Source organism: Coturnix japonica, chromosome 5 (assembly GCF_001577835.2).
Source record: "Coturnix japonica isolate 7356 chromosome 5, Coturnix japonica 2.1, whole genome shotgun sequence".
Taxonomy (NCBI): domain Eukaryota; kingdom Metazoa; phylum Chordata; class Aves; order Galliformes; family Phasianidae; genus Coturnix; species Coturnix japonica.
In genome coordinates, this window is record NC_029520.1 from 35,649,703 (window position 1) to 35,662,526 (window position 12,824).

A 12,824-nucleotide genomic window follows, 5' to 3' on the forward strand; every position below is an offset into this window, starting at 1 on the left:
ATAGAGCCTTCAGATAAAGGTGCTTCTCACTAGAACCATCCACAGAAATCTTGTGCACAAAACAAAAACACAGCACATGCAGCTTTCCCTGAAAACCAAGGTCAACATACAGGGAGTTTCAATTCATCTGTCTGGGAAGTTTACCTGTTAAGCAGAAGCCTTTCAGGGGAAGATGCAATGCTAGAATTAATTTATTAAAAAATAATTTAAAAGTGGTTAAATTTATTTTTGACATGACATAATCAGTTGCTAACAAACTCTCTACTTGTGTTACCTGTGACCCTCTTTATTGGGAATCTAATATCAATAATTCACCTACAGAGCAGAACTGCTGCCTGAGATCTTCTGTACATTCACTTGTTACAGTTATCACCACCCTCATAGGCTACTGTAAGCGGGTACCTTTCCCACTTGGTGAGGGAACAAGAGTTTTACAGAAATACAGTAATCAATCTTTCAATTACCTCTTTCTAATGTATCAAGTATTCAAGTATCGTGAGTACAAATATTTAAACATCTAATATATGGCACTGTTATATTTTTTGCAGCTGTTTGCTTTTTCCTGCATCTTTCCTGCATTTCCAGGATATAAGTAGAAAAATACAATGGTATCATATTCTCAGGTGATATAAACTGAAGTAGCTCAAATTAAACAACACATTAAGTTATACATGGAGATTTAGCTTGCAAAATTCATTCAGATATTGTATATTGAAAGGCAATAGAAGTTTTACTTCTGGATTCCAGAAATCAGTTTTGGAAATAGTATAAATTTAGCTTCCTGCACTGTTCACAAAGATTAAGTATCTATTCCTCATTAAATTCCTGAAATAATATTTCTGTTTTGGAATTATGTGCCTTACCATGAATCAGCTTAAACCTACCACATGCTACTTATACGAAGAAGCAACCACGAAATCATTTTAGGTACTGACGCTGCATCTTCACTCATCTACCACAGCATGATACAAACTTTGCCCTAATGCTGCCTCAAAATAAATCTTATTTTGTCTTCCCCCCTTACATTATCTTAGTAATTTGTTCACATTCTTGAGCTGCTTCCCCCCAATCCTCATTTTCTGCTAGCCAATTCCAACTGCCAGCGTGGCTGCCCAAAGAACCAGAAACCAGCAAGGGGAAAACAAACTGCCCTGGGGTATCGTAAGCTGGATGTGTTCCCCAAGGTGACTGAAAAAAACAGAACCTCGGTCAGCAAGAGTAAACCAATCTACTTTGACTTTTGGAGAAAAGCTCACTGGTATTCACACTATGCTACGACAGCTCACACAGAGTTAGCAGGAAATAGCTTACAAACTGACAGTTTAAGTGGCAGCTCCTTAGCAGTAACTTGAGTGGGGACTAAAGGCCTCTAAAAATCTTTTAAAACAATTTAAGATTATCTGTATTAGATATAACTGCTGGAGATGGCAAGACTTTTTAACTAGTAACAACCTTTCACTAATAGGTTTTTAAAATTCTTTTTAAATGCTATCAGTGAGTCAGTGCCTCAAATTACTTACTAGCTAACCCACTGCTGTTTTGAATCTCATATTAAATCATCCATTACGCTCTGGTTCTTACTGCAAGCTTCTCTTTGCAGCTACTTAGGCTGGAGAGAATGTTTCCACATCAAAACGCAGCCACCAGAACAGCATCAGAAAGCATATAGCTGCTGCAAAACTCCAGACAGATCCTTCAAGAAGTATTTCTCTTGCTGCTTGTGCTGGCATATGAGGTGTTTCTTACCTTGTTTCTGCAGCTGAGGCATTGCTCAATATGTTGATTGAATTGTTGACGTATTTTCCAGTAAACTAGACCACATAACTATGCCATCAAAAAATAACCCAAATAAAGAAAACAGTTTTGTTGAACCACACCACAGTACTAGCATAACACACAGAGCCTTTAGGATATAAGAACAGTAGAAAACTTTGAACAATATTGCTCTGCAAATAAATTCTTAAACTATAACCCCAGACACATAATTTCCCACATTGAAATTTCCCAGTCTTTACCTTTTGTTCTTCTCTTTCTATTGCATTTTGACACTTCTCAATCTTCCACTGCCGCATGAAATCTCGCAGATACCCAAAGAGAGTGAGAACACCATAGCCTACATAGGTCAGCACAGCAACCAGCATTGGTGTTTCTTCAAAAGCTTCATTGAAAGGCCTCTTGTATAATCCTCCATTGTGCACGATGTGATTTATCTGAAGCAAAAATTTAAAGAGAGGCAGCTGTAAGATACTAATTCAAGGAACATCAAATGGGCATTTCTGAGTAATCCCTCTGATCCTGTAACTCATTCTGCCCTCCCTAGCCCAAGTCCAAGTTCCTCCAGCTATGCTTATTCACGACAAACACTGTAGGTCTCCATATACAAGGTTTGAAAAAGCCTCCTCGTCCATCAAGACTTTCACATAACCAAAGTCACGGAGCAGAGAGATCTACTACAGAGGGGAAAAAACAACAACAACAAAAACAACAAAAATAAACCAAACACACAATAAAAACCCAACCAAACAGAAAACACACAGAAATCCAGAAACAAACAGTTCTATAAGATAAATAACATATTCTCAGGATTATGAAATCCAAAAAACCAGACAATACTCAAATGAGATTCTGCTATTGGAAGCCTACATTGCAATAAGAAAACAAGTATCCTCTGTGTTTCACCATAGCCTTAAGCCTAATGATGCTGACATAACCACTGTACTCATCCATGTGGCGGACATGGCATCACAGACAAATAACTCCTTGTATATGTAGCCTCAACGTTGCATATATGTCAGAACACAGAACAAAGCAAAGCTTTCTGCATGAAATCTACACAGCACATCATTTTGTTACCTAAAAGCTATCTCCTGAAGAATAATATGTGCACATCTCAAGTACAGTTGATGTATTGTGTTGGTGACGATTACAGAAAATATTTGAAATAACAAGGCAAATTCTCACCCAACGTAACACTGCATTTGTAAAAATGTCATAGTTTTAACTAGGCTACTTATTGGTATGTAATTCTGGAACTTTCTGAGCTCCAAACCTACTATGTAGGGTGTTGCCTGATGTGCAGGGGAGTGGCTAGAAGACAAGAAGGAAACCAAGATAAGCTTCAATAAATTGCTATATTAATAATAACAGTACAGTGAAAAAAGGGTTGGGTCAATGATGATGTTTGAATTTCTCTGGACTGTACTCAAATTTCAGTTTAGAGTCAAACATAATAAGGACTCTATTTTAAAATATTCTAACCAAAGAAACATCAACACTTATGGGAAAGGATGATCCTAAATACATCAAGGAAGGATAACAATAGCCAGCAGAACACCACAGGTCATTTCAGTATAGCGTCCATAAGATCAAATGGGAAGGGAAGCCGTAGATGAAGTAACTTCTGTGACAGTTAACAAATCAACTAAAGCACACGTGCTTTCCATACAAGACTTTCTTTGGAAACCAACATCTGTTCATTCCAGATGCTGTAGCAAGTCCGTATTTCAGGCCTGGTACTATTAACTTGAGTTTATTTTTTAGAAGCAAGCTCCATAAGATACAATCAGGCTATAGCTATGCAGTCAATAACTGAGCGTCACCTTCAACACTACCTTTCACCCACTACCAATTTCTACCTCCTTCCTTTGCCAACACACATCCAGCTGGTTGCAGAGCAATATAGAATTTCTCAATGTAGTGACTGTGGTTGAGAAGACTTGAGAACTGGTACATGCACAGAACCAAAATAAATATATTGTAGAAATGTATTTTAGCAGCTGCACTTACACCAGATGTAAATAACAGAATTGCAACGCTTTGAGGCAAGGTTTAATACTGAAGTAGTTTTAAAACATACTGCCTACAGTGATGGCTTAAGTTAGAAAATTTTGGACAAGTGTAGAAATCCCCCCAGGCTTACTACACTGCAGCTAAGATGAAGGCAATTTCAAAGTTTTATCAAGGCCAGAGTTTCACAGTATGTTTTCTTCAGGAGCAGTGCCAACCAAAGCATCTCCATTTGTCCCACTCACTCCCACTTTGAGCCATCTGCACCACCTCTAGCTTGCACAATGAAAGCCAACCTGACTTTCAGCACAGCATCTCTCCAGCAACAAGGAACTGATGCAGGCTGGAAACACAATGATTTGCAGAAAGTTATTTATTAGAGTCTAACAATCCTTACCCTGCTGTTCCACAAACTCATTTGAGAGATCTCAACAAACAAGAATGAACAGCTGCAGGGGAGGGGTAGAAGCAAATGACAACTAACAGACTCCATAAGCCAACCCTGCAAAGGAAAAAATTCACAAGTGCCTTCTCTTCCTTAACACTCTCAAAGCCTCTCAACTTTATTACAGTAGCTCTAATTCAAGAAACCATACAATTTTACCACATCATGCAGCAAAGCCCCCAAGTTTCTACAACTTCAAAACTTGATGAATTACAGTTGAATTTGGTGTCCTCAGGCTGACAGCCTGGGCTGTGAATAGCAGCTACTCTGGAGATGTGTAACATCTACTACTTGTAGCTGTCTACAAGTTGTTCATTTCTGGAGGAGCAGACAGATGGCAGAGACAACTCAAATGGCTTAGCATCTAATAAATGGAGATCACATCAAAGCTTCTAATGCCTTTCTCAGGTTACTGGATTGGATACTCATCTGGAAGAGATGAAAGGTTACAACCTAACAGTAGTAACTGGTTAATCACCAATAGCTACTGATGAATGAATAAATAAATAAATCAGTTCTAATCAGAAACAGCATGTAACACTTTTTCTCTCCTTAGAGATGCCCCTGCTTGTGAAAAATGCTAAAATTAAGGTTGCCTCTCATTGTCAAAAGTAACATTGCATCCAGAAAGACTCTTTCAGGAATTCAAGCATCCATTCAAGACAAATCAATTTCACCTCCTGCTATTCTTCTACCACTGTGCTCATAGAGAGCAGGAGGACAGCCTGACAAAACAGTGTTTGACATGGGAGTGAGGATAAAGCAAAAGTGTGCCACTGAATTCCACCATGTAGAATAAGTGGCACCCATTGATATTCATCAAGGCTTGTTGAATGCTTACAGAGACCAAACAGTGGATGTGAGCACAGTGAGGCAGTGAGTGATGTGTTTCAGCTGCAGCAACAGCAGGTCGCCCTCCACTGGTACAGATTTTGATGAGTGCAGGCTTTTGTTCATGACTGGTGAAAATGCAACAAATAGCTGATGGTGGTGACTAGGTTAAAAAAGCCCGTAGCTGAGAATTTCCTCTATCAAGTAGTGTTACTGTATTCTTTGTAACTGTTGTGATTTCCATGGAAATAAATAGGAGGCATTACTTTAGGAGTGACCTACATAGAGTCCCTACAATTATCATGATACTGTCACCGTACAGAGGATGGGATTATGGACGTACACATACACAGTGTGAGCATGCCTTAGCTTACATTTTTACCCAAGTGCAGTGCAAAGTTGTGCTTTAAAAAAACACTCTGTCCTATGGATAACATCACTTATTGCAGTGCCTTAAGCTCAGGGACCACCTGAACCAGACTCCAGCTCCACAAAGGAAAGGTTTTCCTTCTTGTCTCAATTTAGGCACATTCTTCAATGACAAGTACAAAACAAATTCTCACATAACACATCAGTATCTCTTAGCATGATGACATGCCATCTGACATCAGGGACAGAACAGTGTCTTCTACACAGACATAGTTCTCATTTAAGGAACTTCACTAAGCATAAATTCACAACTAGATACATAGTTAATTGCATGTTTCACCAGCAGAGACCTCAGCTATCTGAGTTATCAAAATAAGGGAAAAACGCAATAGATAAAAGTCGTTAACAGTAAACTTGTTTTACTTGCACCCTCCACAACGGTTCTTTTTCTAAGTTTGGACAGGTCTTCGGAGAAGGACCTCCATACATCACCCTGTCATGGATTTACTAAAGGGAGAAAAAGAATCAAGCAAATAGAAACAGATTTCAGTATTAAGTTCCCACTGCCAGCAGCCAAAACAGGTCACACATCAAGCTAACATTATTCTGAACCCATATATCTGTTCACAAAAAACTTATTTCTCAAGGTCAATAGGAGAATAGGTTTTCAGTGTATCTGCTACACCTATGGCAGCAGCCAGTTTGTCTAAGAGCTCCTCTCATCAAAGGCAGAATGATAGAAACAGGCAGATACAGAGGAGCACAAGAAGCCAAACTCAGACTGCAGGGCAGGACAGCACGTAAACTTCCAAAAGCATTAGAGAAGTTTTGCAAGAAGACAAAAGCCATGTGTAAGCACAGGAACATGCACAGACACTACTGCAGACAGCACAAACAGGATTTAATCAATGAATCTTGTGAAGTTGTTTATTATATTTGCCATGGTAAATATCCTGCACAAGCAGCATATGCTTCAGGCAGAGAAGATGCTACAGAAGCACAGCACACACAACACACTTAACAGTGAACACCATAAGCAGTTATACTGCTATGCTAGGAAAACCACAACATGCTAATATTAAAGAGACTGCTCTACTTCTTGCCGTAAGGAAAAGCAAAAGTCAGATGAGCCCAGCTGACTTTATATAAACACCTTAAAAGTTACTGGAAGACATCTTTGCAAGATTCCTATTAAAATGTAGCAGCTTCTCATGACACGTACCACACATACTGCAGGCGTTTCACTAGGAGACAAGCAGCTCCTGGTTTTAGATGTATAGTAGAAAGCTACTTCTCAGAGTTGCTTGCTTTCTTATTTTTGTCAAAGAATCCTATCAACTACAGGTAACAGATGGAAAGACCTCAAAAAGCAGTCACATTTGTTATAAGGAATCAAGAGAATCAGAACAAAAGAAACGACAGCACTGAATGGTAACCTCCCAGAGGCAGCTTCATCTGAGCTATAACTTATTCTGCACTAACTTCTCCCTGTCACCTCCAGACTTTCTTCTTGTGCTGCTTTGTTCTTAGCCTTCACATCTCAAGCTGCCGCTATGGTAAAAAACACTAAGATTCACTACCAAAATTAGAAGGCACTGGTTTGGTTTGAGTCTCATTTTAATCCTTCACAAAGAAAAAAAAAAGTTGTTTTTCATGGCAGACTTTATCACTCCAGTGCATTCCCACTTAAATATTTGCTCTTGTAGGTACGGATTATCAAACATTCGAATCCGCAAACATTACTTCCCAACAAATGTGACACTCCTTTGATAACCTCATCACATCCACACAAAAAGTACAAATCCCTCATACACGTTCACAGCTTAAATGCATATTTCCTTTTTCTAAATGAGTGAATGATACAATTCAGGCTCTTTTACTTTGTGGTTAGTACTGAGCTATATATGTAACTGACCATTTGAACTCTCCTGAGAATACACTTTTCCCTGATAGTTTATCTTGCTACCTTAGATCCAGTACGTTATCTTATCTAATACGTTCAATGGGGCTGACATATACAGCATTTTGATAAAACATGCCCTAATTACATTCAGCTCAGTGTGTAATGAAGAATTTCAAAGACAGAGCAAGTCGAGTGGATCACTAACACACCAAACCACAGGCTCTCAGGTTTTTACAAACACTAACACCTACCACTTAGTACATATCTCAGCTCCTGCCTTTTCAACTATAAACAGCCATCAAGGCTGCATTTTTCAAGGCAGAACTGTTGTTTCTCAAGGAATGATGTTTCTAATGAGGGCCGGTAGTTTTGCCCCCATCTTCATCATGGCTCCCAATTTATGCTCCTTGTACAGAAACTGAAGCCAATAGAAAAAAAAAAAAATGAAGATAAAGCTTTAGTTCTCTAACCAAGAGATTGGAAGTATGACATTTATTTAAGAAAAACAGCTTTTGCTGTACATTTAAGACAGGAAAACAACTTGTTGCAAAATGACACCACTCACGTAGTTGCACTAACAAAAAGTGATGTTACATGTAGTTATAAAATGTTATTAGAGCATTTAAGGAACGAAGTAGCTTAATTTGAAATGGTAGTGCCAGCATAATTTCAGTATTTTATTCAAACTGGCCTGGGTACCACACATGGATTTAATAGAAGCCAGTTACATTAGCAGTGGGTTTGTTCTTACATTAGTAGGGACAAATAGATTTTCAGACAAGCCTGACGCTGATGTTACATTCACCCATTTAATATAACAGCTTCTAATACACATTTAGCCAGAAAGATGTTGTCTAGCTATTCCTTCCACAAAGACTTTTGTAATTACATTTGGTATTAGGAAAGTATCCTCATGCACAGATGGGCTTTTTCAGAAATAGCTCTGTCAGTTAAAACACCTGAAGGAGATCACAGTCTTTTCTAGGTCAGCCAATTTTCTATTCAGTTCAGTTTTACGTTACTGATGCAACACGTAGTTAATCAAAAAGCCAAACTAGAGACTGAATGTAATAAATTTCTTCATGTCTGACACAAGCCTCAGAACACATGCTGAAAACCCTAACATCTACATTATCAGGGTTCAAGAATTAAACACTCATATCTAACCCAGGACACATTCCTGCAGTCCATGAGTTTATCTGTGCCACCACAGAATAACTCAGGTCAAAAGAAACCTCCAGTGGCCATCATGTCCATCCTCAGCTCAGAGGAGGTCTGAGCACAGCAGGGTTTTGAGGGCCACATTCAACCTGGACTTGAACACTTCCAAGGACAGACTACAGCTCTTGGGGAACTCCTTCCTTTTACTGTTCTCATGGAAAAAGAATAATAAAAAATCCTTAACATCTAGTCAACATTTCCCATTCTTCCAAATAATGTCTGTTGCTTTTCATCCTACTGCCACATAGTTCCAAGAGCCTGGAACCACCTTCTTTACAACCTCCAACCAACTAATTGGACCTTCTCCCCCTTATGCTAAGAAATCCAGCTCTCAGCCTCTCCTCATACCTCATGTCCTTCAGTTTCCTCAGCCTCTTGATTCTTGTTTTTGATCTTCCTTTGATTCCAGCAAAAGCATCTATAAAATGAGGACGGAGCCAGCATTCAACTGCACCCTGAAGTGCTTTGTGAGATGATTTTGTGCGATCTGACTAATTGGAAGCTCACAGGACCACAAAGGTTGTGTTCAACATGTACATGCCAAACTCACTAGACAAAAGCTTATGGTGCCGTTAATGCTGTGAGACTTCAGAACTTGTAGCAGTTTTAAAGGAATTCAACTTTCTCAGTCATCCCCCTCTCTTTAATTGAAGTATTCCTCCCCTTCCTGAGGAAGTCATGTGAAACCCTGTTTACTAAAGGATGTATACAATACGCTATCTGGAGATCACTGGCACAGTATATGAAAACCTAAAATCATCCAGAAATTTAGAAGTTCTCTGTATCATTCCAACTCCTATGTAACTGACTTCGAAGAACTACGCACAACTAATTTAGAACCTGAAATCTAAACACTATATTCATTTCTTTTTGTTTTGTTTGAGATTATTTCTTCTGCGATGTCTAAAACTAGAAGAGAAGCCGTCCTAATGTGAGAAGCTCAATTAAGAAGTCCAGAAAAAACACATTAGTGAACTTCCATTCAGAGTAGCAGACAGATTACAATAAGTTTACATGGAAAATAAGGGCATCTTGTCTTACTAAACAGGCCCCCAGCTCCCTGTTCTAAGCACGAATTTATTTATTCTAACACAATCTTTAAAAAAATCATTAGTTGTTTGTTTTAGGGAAGGTCACTGCATTGGAGAGACACATTCCAGTCTAAGACTGTACCACAGAACTCTGTATTATTCCCAAAGTGCCTTGATAGCACTTCAGTACTATTTTATCTACTGAACCCACATAGCTCCCTCGCCAATAGACCAGAAGAACAGAAAAAGCAGAATCACACACAACTTGGAGAGCTAATTTCACTATTATTTTACTTGACTTCCTTTCTTTCTTTCTTTCAGCTGTGTTCATTTCCTCAATTCAAGACAATACTCTGCGGGATGTCAGACCTTCATCTTACCTACTGTGGTATTACAATAAAGCATAAGAAGTTAAAGATCAGTCTGTTTTAATCACACACTCTTAACTGTGCACAGGGTCAGCAGTTACTCGCTTTTTTCACTAACTTTCCACAGCTTTTAATTGCTGGATGGTTCTTCAACCGTTTCTACTGTTCCTGTTTTAACAAAAAAAAGCTTACAGTGAGATTGTTGCACTCACTGAATCTGAATCTCTAAAAAGATCAATTGTTTGCAGAATCAAAGTACTTTGAACACAGGACTTCCTAGGAAAGCAAAATAACAGCTCTTTCTTTATCTTGGTACTTCAACAGAATGATTTTCTTTATATGCTGAAATCCTAATTTCAAATTACTCCTTTCTGAGCCACTGATAATGTTTCATTATCTCCAAGGCAGCCAAAGCCAGCTCCCACAGTTTCAGTGGGCAGCTTCTCCTTTCAGTGGTTTCTTCTTCTCTTAGCAAGAAAAAGGATGAGCAGTTCAGACCCCAGCAGGAGAAAAGGTAATATTAAAAATTTAAGGTGAGCATCCCCACTCTCTTCTGTTCAGGCTGGAATGGCAGTAGAGTACATTAAATTTTAAATATCAGTCTCTCATTGCGGTGAGAACTGTAAGCACAACCTGAAGTCTGTGTTGAAAAGATATTACCCTTTAACCTGAACCTTCTAATAGGGGAAAAATTGAAAAAAAAAAAATAAAGCTTACCCAAGTAACTTACAGCACAGACATCTCAGGTACAGATAATCTTACTACTTTTCTACACTGCTAAAAAGACATAAAGCCTGCCTGTCCTATGTAGCTCTACAGGAAGGTGTGGTGATGTATCTGTGTATCTCTCACAAGCTCCAGGTTTTTCCAGATAAATCATCAGCACTTGCAACACTTCCTTATACCAAAGGCTTTCCTTCCCCTTCCTCTTTCCATCAACATATTCATTTTCTCTAGACCTTACCTCTCTTCTTGCCTCTTACTTCCCTCGGGCACCAAACAGGCATTCTTGTAAAAGAATCTCTTCCCTTCTTTTACTTTTCTGTTCCTTTCTATTACCCAGTTACTGCACTTATAAGCTATCTCCTTTCTGGTACTCAATTACTTGCATTCCACAGATCTCGACACTTCCATAAGCTCAAGTGTTATAATGGTATGTATATATATGTAAACATTTACCTACACAGGCAAACACATTGAACACACCACAAGCATTAACGCGTCCCCCTGTGGAGAGAGAGCAATGAAGATTAAAAAAGCCAAACAGCCAAATCTGTGCTGTTTCCATGACCATATCTTTGTTGGTCTGAAGCTGGCACAGGTGATATTTGAAAACAAACCTCTAAACTATGAGTAGCCCTGAGCAGTCCCAAGCCTCAGTTACGGTCTTAACACATTACATCACTAGACTTCAGCTTTTTGCTAAGATGTCTCATGATCATCAGCACTGCAGCAAGCTTTCCTCCCTTTAGAACTTCTAAAGCCTCTGGTTTGCAAGACATATTCAAATACCCTACCATACACAAGGCAACAACTGAACAGAAATTCTCATAACACACTGAACTTCTTCAGCTTGACATCAGCAGCTTTTCCATTCACATGCTCCATCTTTCATGTTTTCCAGACATGCAGCTGTGTGGAATGGTCTGGGGAAGGGGGTGGGAGGGAAGAACATCAGAACACTCACCACCTCTACTTGTGCTCAGTACAAAGACTCAAATGTTTTACAGTGAGCAATTTTTGGTGTCTGCAAAGCAAGACAGCCACCACCATGACTTCCTCAACAATAAACCTGTATAAGCTGATACTGATGCCAAGAAAAGGTGTTGTAACCTCCCCCAATTGTTCACTCCCAACAGCGTGCTATTCACTCCCAAGTCCAGGGTGAGACCACGGGTGCCCATACAGGGAAGGAAATAACCTGGGTTAAACTCAAGTCAAGGAAGAAAAACACAAAGTGTGCCTTTAGCCTGCATCAGTTTTCAACCTGGTTCACTCAGTGACAGCACAAGCTTTCCCTGAGGATCTGGAGAGGAAAATGGGGAGCAATACAAAGCACACAAGTGGGGGAAGGCTTTTCTCCAGCAGCAGTCCCAGGTGTAGGCCTCCAATACAAGAAGACCCTCACTGCTGGGACTGCCTTAGAGAACCACTAACAGTATCACACCAAAGTCTGGTGCTCTGCAGGAAAACAAGTAGAACTCTGAAGGTGCAAACACACAGCAATACATCCGTAACACAGCACGATGACAAGTGCCGCGCTCAGCCCTCCAATCTACTGGATCAGGAAGTTCCTGCTCAAAGGACACACTGCACCCGTAGCAACAGAGCAACGTTAGGGAATTAATTGCTGCTTTATGCTATAGCACGGACCTGTTACACGGGAGCGGGGCTGGACTTTAAAGACACACAAGTCCAGAAGCACAGGCATCCCAGACGGGGGGAGCAGCCCGGTGCCGTCACCCACCGTGCCCCGCAGACTCCAGGCCACCCGAACTTTGCGGGGCTGGGCCGCAGCACCCCGCCGTTCCCTCCGAGGCCGCCGCGCTCACCTGTGTGTCCGTAGCGCTCAGGCCTCGCACGTATCCGTTGCGGAGCGCTCCGTGTGCCGCGCCGCTGCAGCCGTTGGCGCGGGGCTGAGCGCCCATCGCCGCCGCAGCCCGCTCGGGCCGCTCCATCCCGCTGCCGCCGCCGGACACGATCCCGCCGAGCCTCACCCGGCCCACACCCGGCCGCAACGCACCGGAAGCGCCAGCCGCCGCTTCCCCCAATGGGCGGCGGAAACGTCACGAGAAGGGAAGAGACGAGCCCGGAGCGGGCGGCGTGCTGAGCAGCGAGAGGGACGGGCGGGGCCTGCAGCGACGGCCAAT

At 40.8% G+C, this 12,824-nt stretch overlaps 1 protein-coding gene across 1 annotated transcript in view; it reads right to left on the bottom strand.

The window, feature by feature from the left end:
- Positions 1–12,733, bottom strand: part of SPTLC2 (serine palmitoyltransferase long chain base subunit 2) — a 58,898-nt gene extending 46,165 nt beyond the window's left edge. The window contains exons 1-2 of the mRNA XM_015865192.2: positions 12,507–12,733; positions 2,016–2,210 (exon numbers count right to left, since the gene is read on the bottom strand). Of these exons, the coding sequence (XP_015720678.1) occupies positions 2,016–2,210; positions 12,507–12,632 (321 nt within the window). The 5' untranslated portion in view covers positions 12,633–12,733. The remainder of the gene's footprint in view (positions 1–2,015; positions 2,211–12,506) is intronic.
- Between the last annotated feature and the right edge of the window lie 91 nt (positions 12,734–12,824).